Here is a 20696-nt window from a genome sequence, read left to right as displayed (position 1 = left end):
GCGGAAGCTATTCGTAAAGTAAATGATAAATACAGCTGAGTATGGTTTGAGTCTAGACGTGATTTTGTCATTCAGCATGCACACTTAAAAAAAAGAATTGCTTACTGGCTAAGTTATTATTTACTATCACCAATAGAATTCAGTTTACAAAGATAACAGGCTAGTTCCTTGTCTGACGATATTTTTTAGGTCAACTTACATTTTTAAGTTAACTTTAGCCAAAGCACTGCAATGTTTACTACACATATATGTCATTATATGTATGTATACGCGTTTAAGCGGTCTTGGCACTTTACCACTAGTACACATGTAGTCCTTAAAACGGATCTAGTGCTTTAAGTGTTTATAGTCATCTTTCATACAGTTACAAAATTTGTGATTAATATTATGCATTAAATTAATTACACAACAATTCAGCATATGGGTAATATAATTTTATATAGTTAGGTGTTTTATGTACAGAAATAATGATACCTACTTTGAAGTTTAATAATCAAGTATTATTTGCTTAGAGCTATTTCTTTATTAACGTTATCTTTTAATCCTTTCTATACAAAATTGTGACTCTTCTGAGTTAATTTTTTTTTCATTTATGTACATTTATATCAAACTTTAGCTTCAATAGGTTAAAACTGTACCTTTCAATGTAAAACTACAAAAGACTTTGTTGAAATTTAGGGTAATACGGAGGACGAGGAGGAAGGAGAGTACAGCTCCGAATGTGATACCACTATACCGTCTTCCCGACTGTCTTGGACAGCGTCTTCAACATCAACGGCAACCACGACAACAACCAGCAACAGGCCGCTAAACCCCGAGTGTCAGGAGTTCCAACTGCAGTCAGTCGAACCTAATACCTCACTTTCAAGTATTCCAACTTCTGCCAACACGCCGACATTTACCGAAGACTCGTCGGTGAATCAGTTGAGCACGTTGTCGTCAGACGCAACATCCGTTGACAAAAACAAAGAACCCTGTAACGGGGTCGTCTCAGACGATCCGCAGAGCCAGGTGGAAGAGCTGGTTACGAACAGCAATTCCGACGAAGTTATCGAATCTTCAGAAAAGAGTTCAACGCCGAATCACGAAGTGACCGATCCGACCAATAAAACGAAGAAACCGGTGAACTGTCTAAATAGAGAACAGACTCTATTACCGAATAACATTGCTAAAGTAACTGAAATCGAAACGTTACCAAATAATGAGACAAATAAAACAACGAGCAATTCATTGAGTATCAAAGAGTCATCGAAGGATAAAGTAAATGGTATTGGAGAGGAAACCCTGGTGAACGGGAAGATGATGGATACTGACTTGGGCAATATGCAAGCGTCCATTACAGCAGTATCTTCAAGACCGTCGTCTCGATGCAGCGACGATAAAACATCAAAGACTAATTCCATGGAAAACGTGGAAGCTCACGAAGAAAACCATGAATCCCTATCGAACAACAAAATATCGAGCGGAGTACCAAAGAGAAAGTACAGCGCCAAAGGTACGAAGTTCGTGAGGGAACCAACGCCTGGGCCGGATCTAAACAACGCCACAGAAGTAGAAACCGACAAGTCCGTGGTGCATGATCTCACTCAGAACCTGAATAGCGTTAACTTGTCAAACGACTCATTTTTGAAACCAGAGATCAACTGCTGCTCAAAGATTGAGGATCAAACATCCGAAAATTGCGCATCAAAGGACGTGTGCAATCATCAAAAGGACGACCCTATTGAGATCTCAAATGAGGATTCAGGATTCGAGAGCCAGACACGACTTTCTGATTATCCTATCACAGAAGCAGTGACGGAATGGCTACGTAGAGCAAACTCGCCGAACATTTTCATCACGCCATTAGTCTCAGGGAACAGTGACGAAACGGAGGACGAGGACGAGGTGGACGAAGAGCCGCCAAAAAACTTGCAAGGCAACCCCATACTTGCACTATCTGCTAAAAGCAGTGCGGACGATGCGATGACATTGTTGCGTACGGCTAGCTGCGGCGAATTCGCAAGGGTCAGTAACGTCAAGAGTCAAGATCAGCCAGAGACTAACAGCACCGGTGGCTCGAGGAGGAAGCGTGACATGAAGAAGAAGTTGGCAGAACGAAGGCGAGTTAGGCACGTCGACGGAAAACTGGAAAACGAAGTAGTGTCTTCCTCGGATTCCTGTGGCCAACAAGAGCTCCCTGTTAACGTCATGAGGAAGAAGAATCCGTCGAAGCAGCAGGATGTTGGTGACGTTTGCGAATTTACTGAGAAGGATAGCGTTGCGGGTATGAGGGTTGCAACAAGCTCTCGGATGGACTCGAAGAGGGTCAATGCAAGGCGAATGAAAAGACAGGGGCGATCCAATAGGGATCCCACGAACAATAGCGACACGAAGATTCGACGCGCAGAAAATGACGAGAACGACGAGGGTGTCGTGGGGGACACGATGAACGTGAGGACGTTTGAAAAAGGGGAGATCGTCGTCTCAGAAGACGGGAAACTATTGACGACTTCCACCTACGAACCGATTCTGCGGAATAGTCATGACGCTTCCACAGTAATCGAAACGGTTTGTGAGAATGAAACAGTCAAAGAGACTATTACGAAGACGGAGGAGAGCAATAGGAGAAGCAGCGGTGAGGAAGAGAACTGTAGCAAAGAAGTTTCCTTGGACAGCATAGAGGAACCGGATGTGCTGGAGTGCTGGGAAGCTGAAATGATCGAGCCTGTGATAACGCCAAAGAAAATGCAATGCCGAGGAACATCGTGCGATGGGGAGGCTGCGGAAGAGGATAATAATGAGACTGAGCAGGTCAATCTGGATTACGTGCAGAAATACTATAGATTAGCGCGTGAAAGTGTTACCAGCAGCATCGAAGAGGAAGTCAGTGGCTCTAAGATGCACGTAGACTCGATTGCATCGATAACAGTGCCAAACAATTCTGAGCAATCCGAGGAAATCCGAACGCAAAAGAAAGACAAGAATGACATACCTGTCGACGAAGCTTTTGAAGTATATGAAAGTTGTTACACGGGAAAAACTCCGTTTCTGGGTATGGATTCGAAAATTTTCAAATCACGAACATTGTATGGACAGGAAGGTGAACATCCTATACCATGCAAAGCAGTTTGTTGTAATCTTCAATGATTTGTGGATGATTATCGAGAGCCTCGTTATAAAGTACTTCTCCACAGGGGCACTCTCACGGAACAGTACTGATGTCAAGGCCGTCCTTTCTTAAGTAACGTAAGCCTCTGACGTTGTACTCTTTGCTGGTATATCGTGTATTGATGATCATAGAAACACGCATTCATACACACACACATACACATACAAAACACATCACACATTCATTATTACTATTGCGTTCTTAATTAAATTAAGGAGTATTGAAAGACGTGTGAGAAACCCTGTGGATCGATACATATAAGTTGATGAATTTTAGGATGCATGCTCAAAGGCATCGAATGATATATAGCAAGAGCCTACGTATTGCTATTCATTTTTGTAAATAGCTTTTTAAGAGAAATTGCTCGCAAGACGCGTTTCATGGAAACTTCGGTGAAATGTTATATGCGCAAAAGCATATACGACATATTTTTTGACGTTATTGTCAACGTAACTTGGTGCACATATTCTTTTCCTTCTTTCTCTTTTCTCTTTCTGTTTCTTTTCCATGCACTAAATGGAAATTTCATTCTTATAAGGGATACTATTGAGGTAAACGATACTGAGGTAAACGATATTGATCTTATTCCTTTTAAAATATACTGCTAAGTACATACATTTTAGATATATATACTTTTTCAGTCATACGCGTTCTGAATTTTAAAAAGTAACTATAATACATTATTTATTTTACTTCATTTACGAGTAAATGAAAAATCATGTTGGAGCAAAATTTGTGGAAAATGGCAACAACTTTATTTAACAATGTATATTATTTTTAAAGTATACCTTGTTTTAAACAGTATCCAGTATTTATAGACATAATGTAACTGATTTCAAACTAACAAACTTTTGTGCTTAACAATATATTTTAAGGATAAAAAATTAACCCTAAACAACTCGATAGTGTCCTGTTTTAATATCGTCTGAAACGAATCGAGCTTATTTGAGATTCGAAACATTAGTTATCTGAATTATAAAGTACAATGAATTTAAGAAGTCTGAACTCTACAAAAGAGTAAAAAGAAAAATTATTAAGGCTGACTGCGTCGCATTGTTGATTTTCGTTGTTCTCGCTGTGTAATATTTTATAAACACCACATGAATTATACCTACATCAAAATAACTAAGGCATATTTTTTACAAAACTTATCTAGAACATAAATTTTAAAGCACGAAAGAAAAACAATTAGCGTTTTTCCACGTATAACATTAGATGGTATTAACGCGCGAAATAGGATGGAATTTGAAATCAACCATTCGTCCATTTCACACCGGGAAATTGTACCGGGCTCGATTACGGTGAATCCATGCTCATGCGTACCAGGAGGGAAAGGGGTCACAAAGCACCCAAAACGTACATTACGTTGTTCATCCGTTTGGTTATGAGGGCGAAGCATTTGGAGCTGATTATTACCGAATACTTACTTCTTGTAATGTTTTCTTGCGATCTTTTACTACACTATTGAAGATGATAAGTTTGAACCGATCGGGGGGTCGTTTAACGAATAACAATCCAAAAGAAGTCGATTCTCTGTATTCCGTAACGACTCTGACCTGTTCAAACTTGTGAACTTCAACATACATAGTTAGCCCTCTTTGATTGACATCAAAAGTTCCATCGAAATTCAATAATCAAAGGAGATATTTTCTCATCGAATTTTCTCACATTTCACTGAGTTTTATAGTTTTGGCAACTGCGTGTGCTCTTATCCGTATTGTTACGGTGCGAAGTGTGTAGAGGCTCGGGATTCAGCCTTTATTTAGCTAATACAGTACTCCCTGATTAAGGGATCGCAAATCGAGACAGTCCATGTACGCTTATCCAGAGTTGAATACGAATTTTTGATGCATGACTGTGTCTTATGGTTAAATTATGAGAAAAAACGAATGTATCGAGAATGTGTGAAATAAGATAGTTGTCGAACAGTAACAATAAAAATCGACAACTGAAATGAAACATGCAAAATTAAAAATTTTTAATTTTGTTTTTCACGAGATTTCAAATTCTCTTGATAAGAATGAGAATAAAACATGATATCATTTGAATTATATCAACAATACGCAGCAGAAATAATTTTTAAACTTTACAAACTTATATTGCATTCCGCATCGTTGGAAGTATACAGTTCGAATATTATCATGTTTAGACTCATTTTCGTAAAAAAACTACAGAAATAATTAATATCAGTTTCATGAATGTCTAATAAAAAATTGAAAGTTGAAATTGTCAGTAATGGATATTTTCCTTTCAATTGTCAGCCTTTTGAAACTATTTTAAATGCAAGCGATCTTTTAACCAGGTAGTATTGTATCATTTTCGAGTATAGTATTAGTTACAAACATTTTCTTCACGATTGGCCATATAAAACCCCTTGCGTTCGCGATTTTATGTTACAAATGATGTTGCATGCACGCCATCTGGCAAGAATCGATTTTACTGATGGGACGACTATAGGCGGCATGTTAAAATGTTAATGCACGAAACAAGGCGAAATTTAAATACAACTGGAAATTGCATTCTTGTACAGTAACATTCTTGTGCATCAAGCTGTTTGTTCAGATGCCATAGCCGTAATAACAATGTTTTCTCAAAATTATCAAATATCTAGCGATTATTTCACCATTTTCAAGCTCCATTTACAATGTAATCTTATGTATCTTCTAAGTTCACGAATTATTCTATTTTAATTATCAATTTGTTTTCGTAAATTCTGTTGTACCGTGTCGCTTATGGTAGTTATGTACTTGACGAACTTCGACAAATATGTTGTAACGTTTTAATTAAAAAATCACGTCGCAAGGGTCGCACTTATCTGGACAACCTATATTCAAACTACATCCGCCCTTGACTCATTGTCAGTTATTCCTTGACCTCGTAAAAAACACATGGCCTTTCGCTTAGGAAAGTTTTCACTGCCCATAAGCAAGTTTTAAATGTGAAAGCTTGTAGCCTGGAATGTGCAGTTCATCCATCATTTTAAGGAAAATTCCTAAACGAAATGAACTACACTTACAGAAATTCAGAAATGATTCAGTAATCAAGAACTACGTTTTAGATAACTCATGTATAACAGTCAATGCAATTATATGTTCAATTAGAATATGGAGTAGTTGTTGAAGATAAAGAGAAATTGGTAATGCAGTGAACTATTTAGCCGTATCATAGCTGTTATGAGCTAACATAAGATGTATATAGATGAAGCTTTGTAAAATTGAATTACATTACTGACTTTTTGTTGTGCGAGTAAAAGAGGAGCAGCATGTTGTTTTGTAATAAGTGGTCAAGTCTGAACTAGAAAAACACATTTCACACATACACAATGAAGGTACACATACAGAAGTTGCACTTGTTACTACATAGTTCACGCTTAAATTGAGTTATGTCAAGTAGTTCGAATACCTCGGGTTGCATATTATGTAAGTTGGTTGATAGACATGGTTCATGAAAATCATATATATATACCCCATATCATAAGGTGCGAAACATACCTCAAAGATACCTGTATATATACAAAACTACTGATCATCCAGACGTTAGTAACATCAAGTATAATAATAATGTTAATAATAATAATGTTAATAATAATACTGATAATAATAATAAAACTATTATCACAACAGCGACATAGGCACAATCGTTCCTGCGAAGCTTTAGATACCCTAAGCATCATACACGCAATATTACATAATACCCAGGACGATCTACATTACTCATAGAAATTCATTGACATCTGACTACATTAAAGATAAATATATCGCTATATTAAATGCGCGTTGCATCAATTGTGTGCCTTATTCCGCGGCTACCATTTTTGTAACCATTTGAAAGCATTCTCCTTGATGAAGAAAACAAGGGCTATCAACTGTCATGTAAACGGTTGAAATTTGTTAAAGCAAGAAAAATGATAGCGATAAAGTGGAGCTTGTCGCTCTCCACTCAGTAATGATGGTTTTGTCTGGGCATGCATATAGAAATGAGTATATTGATTTTCTCATACCATGAACTAACACGATCATCAAGTATTTACAACTAACGTGCATACATTCATAAGAGTAATAGGCATTAACATTGCATCTTACATGAGTCATGTTATCGTATAATTATATTTTAGTTGAATTAAAGTAAACATGTAAGGAATAAGTGTACTTGAATTTTGTTGTGTTTTTGCTTAAAAAATATGAATAAAATGTTTCAATTAATTTACAGTATCTTTAATTTACCACTTGCAAACAAATGTACTTTCCATTCACTATTGTGAACTAGAAACATAGGAACTATATGTCATTGACAAGCATATACATAATCATTGAATTGTCCAAAATATAGTCCATACTTATAAATATTTTCACTTATCTTATTGAAAATGACCTGATTTATACCATTAATAGTATTCCTAAATCACCAGATTTATATAAACTAATTGATATGATACAAATTGTAAAAAATTTTGGCATACTTCGTATTTGCGTTTTGGACGAAATATATACATCAGATAGTAAATAACTAATAGATTATTTAAAGCACATATACTGAAAGCATTATTCTATTAAAAAATGTGTAAAACACCTTTAATACTTGATATTTCAATAATACAATAATATTTTATTAATATTTACATTTCTTAAATGCTAAGTGTAATCAATTTAATATGAGAATGTTCGAGATTAAATGAATACTAATAAAAATTGTGCTAACAATAAGCTATGAAATTAAGATTGATAAAATTTAAAGAAAAATGGTACAAATAATTAATTTATTAAACCTTAAAGGCGCAGATCGTAGACTCTCAAAGTACTTTGATACAGAGAACATCTTATTTAATACTTCGACTATTACACTAATACGTAACCATATCAAAAACATAATATTACTCGCATTTAACGTAGTCGCCGCTATCTAGCACATCATTTCAAACTTTACCCTGTTTCACGTTTCCCGAGATGATTCGATAACTCGAACCGACTAAAATGGACGTACCGCGATACGATACGATACGATACAAAACGATATAAGCGAGAATATCTGGTGGCGCCCTCGGTCGTCAGGAGGAGCAGGAGTGGTTAGTCGAAAGGAGACAGAAGCATAGGAACCGCTGAAAAGAACGAAGCAGGAAGAGAGAAGGTAGCGAGCATACGCGAGTGGAAGGAGCGAGAAGGAGAGAACGAGTGGATCGTGTCCGTGGCTATGAAGCAGTCTTATATAGATGGACACGCGCAGATCACACGACGAAAGGTCAGGATTGTGTGCGTTTGCATAGAGGAGCAAGTGTAGCGGTATCTCGCTCTCTCGCACCGCGACGGGGATCGGAGGTGGAGCGAGAGTGAAAGACGAAGAAGCGAGCAAGCGAGCGAGGGCGAGCGCGAGTCGGGCCAGCGAGCGTGGAACGGTGTAGAGCGAGCGAGCGAGCGTGTGGTGGTGGTGGTGACGACTGGTGCCGTGGACGGACGGTCGGTCGGCGGTCGGACCGTGGTGTGTGAAGAAGTGAAAAATTCGCAAGTGGTGTGCTGGGTTGGTGAGCTGGCTGGTTAGTGGTGGATAAATAGCGGGGTCGCGCCACGGACAGTACCGGGGGATTTTTGGTCGGACGGGGGCCTGTTGCCGAGAACATCGAGGGACGACGCGTGGAACCGAACGAGACCGCGTTAAGAGCAATGTCTGACCGGGAAAGCCTGGACGATCAACCGCAAAGTAAGGACAAGGAGATCGTACGATCCTGCGTGGACGATTTGCCGAAACGTTCTGTCGCGGGCACGATACGCGTTGTAAACGTGCGCAACCCGACATCTTTCCGTGGCTGTGGCACCGTGTGCTGCGCCTCCGGTTACCAGGACCGTCTTTTCCACGAGCAAACGCGACGACCTCCGTCGCGGTTGACCCGCGCCGTTACTCCGCGCACGGTCCGTGACCACCGCGGGCTCGCACACACCCGATCCTTTCTTTCAGTCCTCGTGGCGTTCTGTCAACCGCCGAAAAGAATTGCTATTTTTCAACGATACCCAGGATCCAAGATGGCCGGCCGCGTATCGGCCGAGAGACAAACCCTGTCCTCTTTCCTCCGTCTTACTCTATCTCCCTTATTTCCTCTCTTTCTCTCACGCACGCACGCACATACGTTCTCTCTCTCCCTCTCTCTCTCACTCGCCTGCTTCCCCTCTCTTGTTCCCTCTGGCTCCCTCTTTACCTCGCGCTTCGTACTTTCCTCTCCTCTCTCTCGCACGTTCGCATACACTCTTCTTTTTCTACTTCGTGCTTTTAATTTTTCTCTTCCCCCCTGCCCCTCTCTCTTCCCATCTTCCCTCTTTCTCTTTTCTGTTTTTTGCTTCTCCCTCTGTCTTTTCTTTTTCTCAGCCCGTGGACGCTCGCGAATATTCGCTACGTGTCGAATGCGACGCGCGATCCGCGGTGCCGGTTCTTCCAGGTGTTCCTTTTGAAAATCGCGGCCTCTGGGAACAGTGCTCTGTTGTGTGTCAGTTCTGCGTGACAAGCACCCTGACCGCGCTCGACGAGACAACCGGAATAGTCCCGGGTGAATACGCGTGATGTAACTTGCCTATCCAGCTATCTGGCACATACACACGTACACGGGCACACAGCCACGGAAGCCGCACTAATACGTTGGCGGGCGCGTTAAGGAACAGGCAAAATGAAGGAACTGTGTGGCCCACGATTCACGTAAATTTCACACGTGCCATAGGCGATCCCCACCCCAGATGTGGATGGATCTTGGCCTCAAAACGAAACGACCACTACGTGTGTTCTATTTGGCTAGCGATGGAAGTAATTCAATTTATCGTCTAAAAACGTGCGATCGATGCAATAATCGTTTGACGATATCGCGTGGAAATAGGAAACAATGCTCGAACATGTATCGATTTCGGAACAGAAATATTCGCTTGGGATAGAAGGTCAATCGGTGTTTGGAAATATGTTAGATGATTACGAGTACTTGTTGAAATATGTCTGCATGCTCGGTGTAATGTAATAAACTCAATTGGCGTTATCTATGATTGATTATATTCAAAAATTATGTAATACTCTTTGTGGGTAGCGAACGAAGAAACATCGACATAAAGGATATTAATGAGAATGTTGTATGTAGATATTTTGTACGTGACCGAGCAGTTGCAAAATTTTTTACATTTCAACAAATATAAGTGAAATATGAATTCGATTAGATGATGTTTGTGTCAATATGTGCATGTCATAGGCAGAAGTTGCTTTTTTTTGTCAAAATTGTCAATTCCGTTTATGGAGAAACCTCTTCTTTTCACAATTAATATCAATAATCCCTTGCATAATAATTACATAAGAAATTGCTGATAATTTTCTGATTGAGTCACTGCAAAATTTTAATTTCTCAGTTACATTTTTCGTGAATGCAATACTGACCTTTTTCATTACTCTAACATAGTTTTATTAATGCAATGTAAAATTTAATTATGTTAGGTTCTTATATATTTTTGGCGAAATCAGACGTCAGCATCTTTTCATGAACTGTATTCGTGTAATTCGAGAAGAGTTTTTGACGCGAAATTGAGAATTTCTATTGATGTTTCAGAATGAGATTCCACAATTAGGTTATTTGATGTAAACGCTTTCTAAAGTAGTTCTCACGATTTATAAAGTAGAAAATATGCAACGATGTCTGTATTTGATTACTATGTAATATCATAGTAATATTTATTTTATTAACGGCACGCTAGTAACATCATTTTTTTTTTTAGGATATGGAAATCCAGGCGGAATGGATGCTGGAGGGACTGACTTCGACCCTGGTAAGTAAATAAATGAAAAAAATTGTGTAGCTAACGATAAGAATAATTAACTGAAGCATACATAATAATGGAAAAAGAATATGGATTTTCAAAATAAGATATTTTAGGGATTTTTTAGTAGCACATTTAACATACACGTTATGCTCATATCTCCAAAATTATCTCACTAGTGCTGATAACTTATATTTAGTCACGTCCCTGTAATTTTCGCGTGAATTGAACAATATTTCGTTAAATTATATAATCACCTTGGTAAACATTTTGCTTAATAGCATTGACCCCGGATTTATCGTCTGATATGGAAAAGATTACTAGGATCATAAGTCTTAATAGATAAATACTAATCTATCCAATGAAAAATATCACCGTGGTTCATTTCTGTATTGATTCAAAACTGTAGCTTGACTAAACGATATCTCACTCCACAATCAAAAAGAACAATCAGATGCAAACGACACTGTAAGAATTTCACAGAAAAAAATAATTCCACAGTATACTACAATTTCTTGCATTTCAAATCATATAGCTCCTAGGGTCTATTCTCAAAATCATCTTTCTAGTACGCTTCCTTTGTCTCTGAATTGCGATGAAAATTCGCCTTCACCATCGAGCTTGTTTCTTGGGCGCCTATTCTCGGCACGCGTAGCGCGCGAATCGCGACAGTGAAGCGTCGCGTCGCCGTCAATTTCAACGCGTTAGAAACGGATTCATCGAAAAATGGAAGTCGAGGGAAGGAGAGTGGATGTAGCGGCGGCAGTAGCGGTAGGACGAGGAAGAGGAGTAGGGAACCGTACTAGCGCAGTCAGCTGGTCGTGACGTCACGCGATCATGTCGCGTAGAGCTGGGTCACGTTGGTGGGGGGTGCGACGCTGTCACGTGGTCTGGCGCGAAGTCACGTGGCGCGCGTGGTTCGCAAACGCAGAAGCCGGTGCTAGACGGGCGTTGATTGGCCAGGCTGATTTTACCACCATGATGTACGCATTCCTTCGGCATGACGGCGGGCTCCATGAATGACGGGGACGTCATTCGTGTACAATTTCGCGATCGACGACGTCGTCCCCATCGCGTTCGATTTCTTTCGTTCGATGATGCGTTTCATCGTATCGGGAGCGGCCCCAGTCGAAAAAATCGCGACGTGCGCGAACCACCGACGAAACGTGATGTGTCATCGCAAGATGATGGTGCTGGTGTACTGACGGTGGCTCTGTTCAGCCCGCGTTCTACTTGTGACACATCATCGCGGTGATTTCTCCCCGCATATTTTCCTCCTGTCGCTTCCCGATTGCAACGTCTGTGTGAAACTTTCGAGTGGACTACACCATCTCGTCGCCGTCTCGTTCGTCACTTGGAAATCCCACTTTAATCTCTCTCGGCCGAGCAAAGCTGGCTTGAAGTCCGTTGCACCGTGAAGATAGCGCGAGTTCGCGACCAGTCGGCCGACTACGAGTCGCTTCTCGTAATCGCCGCGTCGCGCGTGAATTTTCTGAACTAATCTTCTTGCATCTACCTTGCCAGTTCTTTTAGTCGTTACTTGTGAAATTGTGGAATTTTATTTAAGTTTACTATTCAGCATTCTTTCCTGTGAAGTAGAAACAATAATTCATACGATCTTTTGGATTTCTGTTTTAATGGTGCTCCTATTCCAAAAAAAAACAGTGATTTCGTAGTGTCTTCATGTGAACTGTTTTAAAAAATTTTGGCCCGTTTTGAGTTAGTTTAAATGAGTTTTTGTAAGTGACCCTCGGGGCAACTGTTAGTGAACGTTTGTAGCTGTGAAATTTTGGAAACATTTTGTTGAAAATAATTGAATAAGTGACACAATGGGTGAAATCATAGAAATTGCACAAGGGGATGATGAACAAAATGTGGTAAATGACTGGGGCGACACTATGGGCAAGATACAGTACTGGTCTCCTGAAGGTACCTATTCTAATTGTGGTAGTTGGAGATTTGCAATATGCTCTTCGTGAGAAATAGAAAACTGTGTTGATAGCCTACTATCATTAATTTTATTTATTCTAACAATTTTAACGCTAAAATACAAACATTGATAATTCCAAAAGGATTGTAGAAACTCAAACTTGCGAATTGTATCTTCAAGCAGTACCACTAAAAATGTCAATTTTAACGTCTTGATCCGTATTGCGAATTTTAATTCAAGAGTTTATTCTTTAAGTCCATGGATAGAAGAGAGTACTGAATACTACAAATATCATAACTTCTGAAACATCCCTAGATATTTTGAGTGCAGACAGTTTAGACTAGGTCGCCTGACGCAAAGTCTGAAATAAGTTGCTGCTTCTTAAGTGTTGGCATTTTGGTGGAACAGGGAAAAGATGAGTATAGGAACTGAAACATGGATGACCTGTTGGGTGGGTACGCTACTGAAATGCCTGCTCGATGATTCAGTGGCGGCGGTAAAAGTTACGAACTTGGGATTAAAAATAGCGAATATGAACGAGATAAAAAAGTACCACCCTTTGGTTCATGTCTGTTAATAAAAAAATGATTACCTATGTGGTGAAATTTTGTATGCCACGAGGGAAAAAATTAATAAATATGAAAGGTCAATTCGAAATAATTGGAAAATGAATATATTCAACTTGACGAATCTCGGTCTCGTTTCTTTATCGGCCGCCACGTCTCTCACGGAGATAATTTACCGACTGTGAGAAAGAGACGGATGCGGAATTCGCAGAAATCCATTGGCGCTTTCGTCATTCCTCTCAAGGAGAATTTAATGAAATCGAGGAGTTCAGAGTCGCTAAAATTCACATTAAACACGCATACTTTTTATTAGGCGTATAGAAATACATCAATTCGTATTTTGAGCGCCAATAATTGATCTATACAACATATGTACATAATTAAGTTTCGTGTAACCTTATATTCCCTGTAACTCCAGGTTCATTGAAATTTGCCCGTAATTAGTATTCCCTGCATCAATTAGTCGTTTCTCTATTTCACTTGATTGACCTTGTAGTGTTTTCGATGGAAATTATTAGACCTTGAATGGTTAACATACGAGACTTTAATGTTCAGTGTTAAGAACTGTATGAAATTTTCAAGCACGTGTTTTTATAGGGAATTTAATGTGGGATCAGGTTTGATTGCTAACTGTTAACTGCAACTATCGATATAACAATATAATCGATTAGTTTTATTTGGTATTTTGTTTTCCTTTTTTTCTTTGTAACCAGCATTTTCTGATTGGATATTCAGTATCATTGATAGCAAAGCAGTGTTTTAATTACACGCAGTGTCAGCTAGGGAAAAAATTCATTAGAGCGTGACTTTTCTCGTGAATGATGAAACTGACTTTTAATCAGCCTTCCGCTTCCAACTTGATAACCATTTTACATAAACATTTACGTTCAAACTCAATTGGAAATGTTTGCTTAACAAAATCATTATGATTAGAAAGTGGCGTGAACTTCATCGTTATTATTTTTCTTGTGTAAATATAAACATTTTTCATAGAAATAATTTCTACTACTTCAGTATAGAAAATAAAAATCTCAATTAACTGAATTTTTTTTAAATAATGTAGAACTTGTAAATGTTGTTTAAGTTTCTTATTTACTTCTGTTACAAATTAGGAAATAATAACGAATGGCACGAAAACTTAAATGATTTGAAAATGTTATAATGTGTTCATGAATTTCATATTTGACATGCAAAATGCTTCAAGTATAAGTATTTCTTGATAGTCTCTAAATGACTTAGGAAAGAAGGTAATATTAGTAGCCGTAAATATCCACATTTTCCTACATTAAACGAATCAAAGATAATTAATAGAAGAAGAAGAAGAACATAAGTGATTACTACCGACACAATTATTATTATTAAAAAATACGTGAATAAATCGATGTCAAAAGATTCTTCAAATTTTATTTTGTTAAGTTCCATGACGTAACAATATTTGTGTTAATAATTGAAAAAATTCACATATTTAGTGTAATAAAAAGTTAATCAAAATGACAGGGCTAACATATTCACTTTATTCGTTTCTCGTAACATTATAACTTTAAAACGTCAAATACATCGTTAGCAATTTATTAACATTTTTTGAGACAATCTTACATTTATTAATATAATCAAGAAAATAATACCTAGGAATAGTAGTCCTCGCGTCAGTGACCTTGAGGAATCAATTCTTCTTACTCAGATCGTAATGACCTTTACCCACTTTTCCTTCGTGCTGTAAATATTGAATACGGCCAATATTTACTGTAAAGGTGTATTGGAAATACAAAAGGGTCATTGTGCTCAAACACCATACAATAGATATACAGGCTGTTTTGTACATCATTACTTTAATATCTTCGTTAGTCTTATTAATACAAAAAATATATCTGAACAAAATTGTTTGGTTTAAAGCGACAGATATTATTTTTGTTCTTTCTCTCAAGATTTTTTTTCTTTTTTATTTTTATTTTGAAGGTCATTTCGTTTCTTGCACATTAACACGTGTTTTTCATCATGTAAAAGTATAGTACACATCAAGACGAATTCAACGACTTGCAATACCATAATTTTGAAATTATCTTGAATGAAAAAAGTTACACTAATTGGAAAGCAATTGGGAAATTAGTTACCAGATTTCCATATTCAGGTCTTACTCCATTTGACTTTTTCTTGTGCTGATACATAACAAATCAAGTTTATAATGAAGTACTCACCATACTGGAAAATATAAGATAAAAAATTGTATATGATTGCAAATATCATTCTATTATAAACGTTGAAAATGTCTTGAAGCCAATACAAATTATATTGAACATTTGTTGCAAAATAAACAAATTTTACAGAGAAAATGAAGGATGTTAAATTTCTCAATCACCTTTCAATTGGCGTGATTTTTTCATTCAAGGTAATTGAAAGGTCATAATGTCGTAAGTAATTGAATTCATCTTTGATATATATTATGATGCTGCATTATAAAAAAATGCATGTTAATGTGAAAAAATTCCGATGTCCTTCAAAATTTAAACTCAAAAAGAGTCTCTGAAATATTTTCTTGTGTCAGTAAAAACAACGAAGACATTAAGGTGCTTAAAATATACGAACCACCCTGTAACTTCTGTATAAAGAAACACTGACACGTACATAAGCGATATTTCAAGGAATTACATACACACGTGTAGTCGACTGCGAGATATAGCGATTCCAGTAAAACAGCTGGGTATCGGTTCTTCGCACTTCTAAAGCCTTGTTCAGATTAGTCAGGTTACTTGAATTCAAGCGGCTCGGGTGTAAGTGATTTGGGTCAATTTGACCAACATAAATGTGCTATTTTCCTTGCCTTGAAATACACATTGCAGGGCAAATTTTCAAATAAATCGACAGATATGAATGTCAAGGAAACTGTCAAAAATGCATATTTTCTTTGGATAACCTAATAACCACTACACACCATCTCTTCAGACGCCATTTTTATTATTTTTGCATGACAGCTTGAATTCAAGTTACTTTTAAATTCAGACCACTTGAATTCATGTAACTTCATTTGTGTGAGCGTAAACTTGACATCATGCTACGTGAATACAAGTGACTTGAATTCAAGTATCTTGACTAATGTGAACGAGGCTTAACAATCGGCATTGCGATGACCAATCGGAGACTTAGGAACGAACTGACATACTTTTTTCTTGATTTCTGTCAATTTGGGATTCCAAAAGGTGATATAAGGAACAACGCTAATTGTTACAAATGGACCTAAAACCTATTATTTTAGGTACTAAAATCGCTATATCTCGCCGTTAATTATACCTTTACAGGTATAAGTGCAGTGAAAAAAAGACTGCAAGAATTTATTCAAGAAAAACTATTCCATAAAGTAATTTAACTTTTTTTTATTAGAAGATAGATAGAAAACCTGCTATTTTAGGTACTAAAATCGCTATATCTCGCCGTTAATTATATTTTTACCCTAGTGAAAAAAGACTGCAAGAATTTATTCAAGAGAAACTACTCCATGAAATAATTTGACTTTTTTTTATTGGAAGGTAGATAGAATCTAGATTATTTAAAAAAAATTGTCGAAGTTGTATATAAGCAAATATGGCCAACAAATTAATTTCTGTACATACGTGCGGTCCAAACATAGTTGCATTGTTTGTACGATAACTCCGTCAGTTGTTCATATATTTGCATGAAACTTGGTGCACGTGTAGATGATAACATTATCTTTGACCTGTCGAGCTATTTTTTAAATCTTTAATTTGTTGAATTTTTACTCGCTAATAAGGGAGCAAAGTGTTACGTAAAATGTTATTTCCGCTTTTAAAATTGTGTAATTTTGTAAAATTTAAACAATTTTAAAAACGTGCTTTGACAGATTATAGTCAATACGATAAAATTTAATAACATTTCATTTATTTTCAAATTGGATAGTTGTGGGAACTTTAATCATACAGACAGTACAACTATGTTCGTAATAGCACGCAAGTACAAAAAGTAATTTGTCGGCCAGATTTGTTTGTACAGGGTATTTGACGACATATCAGAACTTTTAAGAAGTAATTCTAAATGCTAAAATACGACGAAAATGAAGGTACATAAACTTGTGTTTCAGGCTTTGTTTCCAAGTTACTAATTATTGAGAAAATGTTTGAAATATGCATGCAGTGTCTCTAACTCGATACTTATTCTACTGATTTCGCTATGTCTGACTAATAGACGTCAGTAGTAAGATAAGTTCAAGAAAAACACATTTCATGCGAATTTTAAACATTTTTACAACAATTCATAACTCCGAAACAAAGCTTCCAATTTCGTCATTCTTTATTTTCTTCCTGTTTTGTCTGTATTCAAATTAAATAATTTTTTTAAATAATCTACTATATAGGTATCTCTCTTGTAATAAAAAGAAAGTCAAATCACTTCATGAAATAGTTTCTCTTGAATAAATTCGTGAAGAAGTCCTTTTTGTTGCTTCAAAGACATGTACCTTCTTAAGCTACATTTGCACCAAACGTGTGAATGTTCATTTATGTTTGAATTTTGGTGAAGTAGGGGTAGAACAAGTATTCCCCCGCGTTTGCCACAAAGATACATTATTCGGCTGTAAACGAATTTAAGAACAGTTTGCTTAATCAACGAACACGTATTATCTAATCTTCTTGCATTCACTCTCTATTCTTGTTCGTTTTGTGTAATCGCGGCTTTATGTAGATGATGAGTATCGCTCAGAAATGCCTAGCTCATGAAAGGTTCGAACCAGAGAGCATCATCGAAGCACTTCTACTACGCCTCTAACGGTACAAAAATTCAATGAGCTCGTGTCCGTCATGAATCATGCATGCGGTCGATGCATTCTTAGTTCATGGACGTCGATCTTCAAGCATCATTAATACGTAACGCATAGGAGTCGTGGTGCAAGGATGCAGCTAGATCGAAAGGTACGGGCTATTGCAACATGCTTAACCTTACAGTTTCCCTAGGCGTTTTATATTAACCCTTGACATAGAGAAATAGACATTTTGCAAGAGCTGATGCACCCCAATAATGTAGGTAAACAGATTTTCTCTGAAACAACTAAACTTCTTTTACAACACAGTTTGAGAACCGTTTGTTCATGTCAATAGAGATAAAAGTTAATGATACTGTTCATGCTGGATCCGTAATTTGTGCTCTTATAATTGAAGGCTTAAGATGCTTTTTAAAGCTATAAATGCACATTGAAATCTTAGTAATAAATAGGCATGTACAGGAATACGGGTATTTTCTAGTTTAAGGAGTCACACTTATCTAAAATTTAAAATAGATACGAATTAAGATGTTTCCATCGCGAAAAATATAGACAAATATTAAGATCACTTATTTCCATGTTACAATATTCTCTTATAATACTTACAAAATTGAATCTTAACATTTTTCAACTTTTATGTAGCATTAATAGGAGTAGGTATGATGTAAAATAATAACTATAATGTTTAATTATGCAATATTCTTGTTATTTATGATACATATACAGGATATGTATACTGTGAAAATCATATACTATACAAGGTGGAAATTATAAAGCGTTACAAACGAATATCTCCAAAAATATTGATTATACGCAAAAATGTTTGAGATGAAAGTTATTCAGCATCGAGAGAAATATCATGTGGTGGAACTTTTATTTTTCCCGGTGGACGCGCAAAGGTGAGGTGAAGGTTACGACCATTTTTTCAAATGGAACCAGCTTACTTTAAGACGAATTTGGAAACTACCTACAGAAGGTCATTCAAGGTCAAACTTGCAGGGAAATGTTGAAAAAGTGATTGAAATAAATGTATTGATAATTGAAGTGTTCAAAATTATTATCTCTCCGTTCGTCGGATTTAACACCAGTCGACTACTTCCTATGGTGTTACATTAAAGACTATGTAATGTCCATTAAGCCTGCGACACGTGAAAACATGGAAAACAGAATACGCAAAGCTTGTGCTAAGATAAACGTTGAAATGCTTCGTAAGGTTAGACAAGCATTTCAACGAAAAATTGTTAAGTGCATTGAAGTACAAGGTAATCATTTTGAATACTTACTAAAGTACAAATAAAACATAATTACATTAAATTACCAATACATTTATTTCAATCACCTTGTCGGCACTTTTCTGCAAGTTTGACCTTGAATGACCTTCTGTAGATAGTTTTCAAATTCGTCTTAAAATAAGCTACAATACTAGCAAAAAAAGTCCCACCATGTAATATTCCCCTCGGTGCTGAACAACTTTCATCTGAAACATTTTTATGTATAATAATAATGTAACAATTTTATGTAACGCTTTATAATTTCCACCCTGTACATATTAGTATATAACCATATACTATACCATGTACAAAATATTTTAAAGGGCGGTGGGAGAGCTCAAATGGAATACAAAATGTCCTATATGTTAAACTAACAGTCAGAGGAAACTAATAGAGCAAAAAGGTCATAATTCATTTTGTTCCATTTCTTACGGTTTAAGTTTCTAAAATATCAAGGTGTTCGTTAGAAATGGATATCAGAATTATCATAGGACATTTTATGTTTCATTTAAGCTTGCCTTCTACCCTTTAAGATATTGCTATGTATATTTTTGTTGCATCCTATATATAAAGTGTTTGATGACAGGTGTTAGACATTTTAAGAAGTAATTCTACGTATGAAAATAAGACGAAAATGAAGATAGGTGAATTTGCATTTCAACTTGATTTCTTATTTCTGCACGGAATTAAAAATGCATGAAATATTTAGATTTTTTTATTTATAGTAACTAATATCAAATATTATTCTCATCAGTATTTGTAAATCTTATAGTAATTGTCTGACATGAGATTTGTAGCCAAAATTATATTACAGAATTTTATTTGGTATATTTTACACATTTTACTAACGTGAAAGTGTCCAAATACTTACGCAAGGTAATGTGTATTTGTCTTGAAACCTATTCTACTGACTTCGCTGTGTCTGACCTGGCTAATGCACGCCAGCAACAAAATAAGTCTGAAGTCAGACGCATTTCACGCGAATTTTAAACACTTTTGCAACAGTTAATAACTTGCGAAACAAAACTTCAAATTCAATTTCGTCCTTTTTATTTTCCTTCTGTTTTGATACATAGAATCACTTTTAAAAATTTTTCATACCTGTTGTCGAACACTGTGTATACAGGACAAGTTACTTAAGGCTGGAATCTAAAATGTTTTCGAAATTCTGAATTATACAGATACATCTTTCAGGCAAATATTGAAGCAAGTATAATTTCGTGTGATTAGCTTTTTTAATAGGT

General features: G+C 36.7%; 2 protein-coding genes across 7 annotated transcripts in view; both read left to right on the top strand.

Moving 5' to 3' along the window:
• Positions 1 to 7362, top strand: part of LOC143177692 (uncharacterized) — a 91257-nt gene extending 83895 nt beyond the window's left edge. For all 4 annotated transcript variants that reach the window (XM_076375797.1, XM_076375795.1, XM_076375798.1 and 1 more), the window contains one exon: positions 679 to 7362. In XM_076375797.1, coding sequence (XP_076231912.1) covers positions 679 to 3129 — 2451 coding nt within the window. In that variant the 3' untranslated portion in view covers positions 3130 to 7362. The remainder of the gene's footprint in view (positions 1 to 678) is intronic.
• A 1044-nt stretch (positions 7363 to 8406) lies between these two features.
• Positions 8407 to 20696, top strand: part of Pur-alpha (Purine-rich binding protein-alpha) — a 35255-nt gene continuing 22965 nt past the window's right edge. The window contains exons 1-2 of one of the 3 annotated variants that reach the window (XM_076374807.1): positions 8407 to 8842; positions 10879 to 10929. In XM_076374807.1, coding sequence (XP_076230922.1) covers positions 8806 to 8842; positions 10879 to 10929 — 88 coding nt within the window. In that variant the 5' untranslated portion in view covers positions 8407 to 8805. Of the gene's footprint in view, positions 8843 to 9830; positions 10060 to 10878; positions 10930 to 12636; positions 12850 to 20696 lie in introns of those variants that run through there. The other 2 variants (XM_076374803.1, XM_076374805.1) reach the window with 2 other exon arrangements.

Source organism: Calliopsis andreniformis, chromosome 3 (assembly GCF_051401765.1).
Source record: "Calliopsis andreniformis isolate RMS-2024a chromosome 3, iyCalAndr_principal, whole genome shotgun sequence".
Taxonomy (NCBI): Eukaryota; Metazoa; Arthropoda; class Insecta; order Hymenoptera; family Andrenidae; genus Calliopsis; species Calliopsis andreniformis.
The sequence above is the reverse complement of the archived record's forward strand: the minus strand, read 5'-3'. Positions and strand labels throughout refer to the sequence as shown.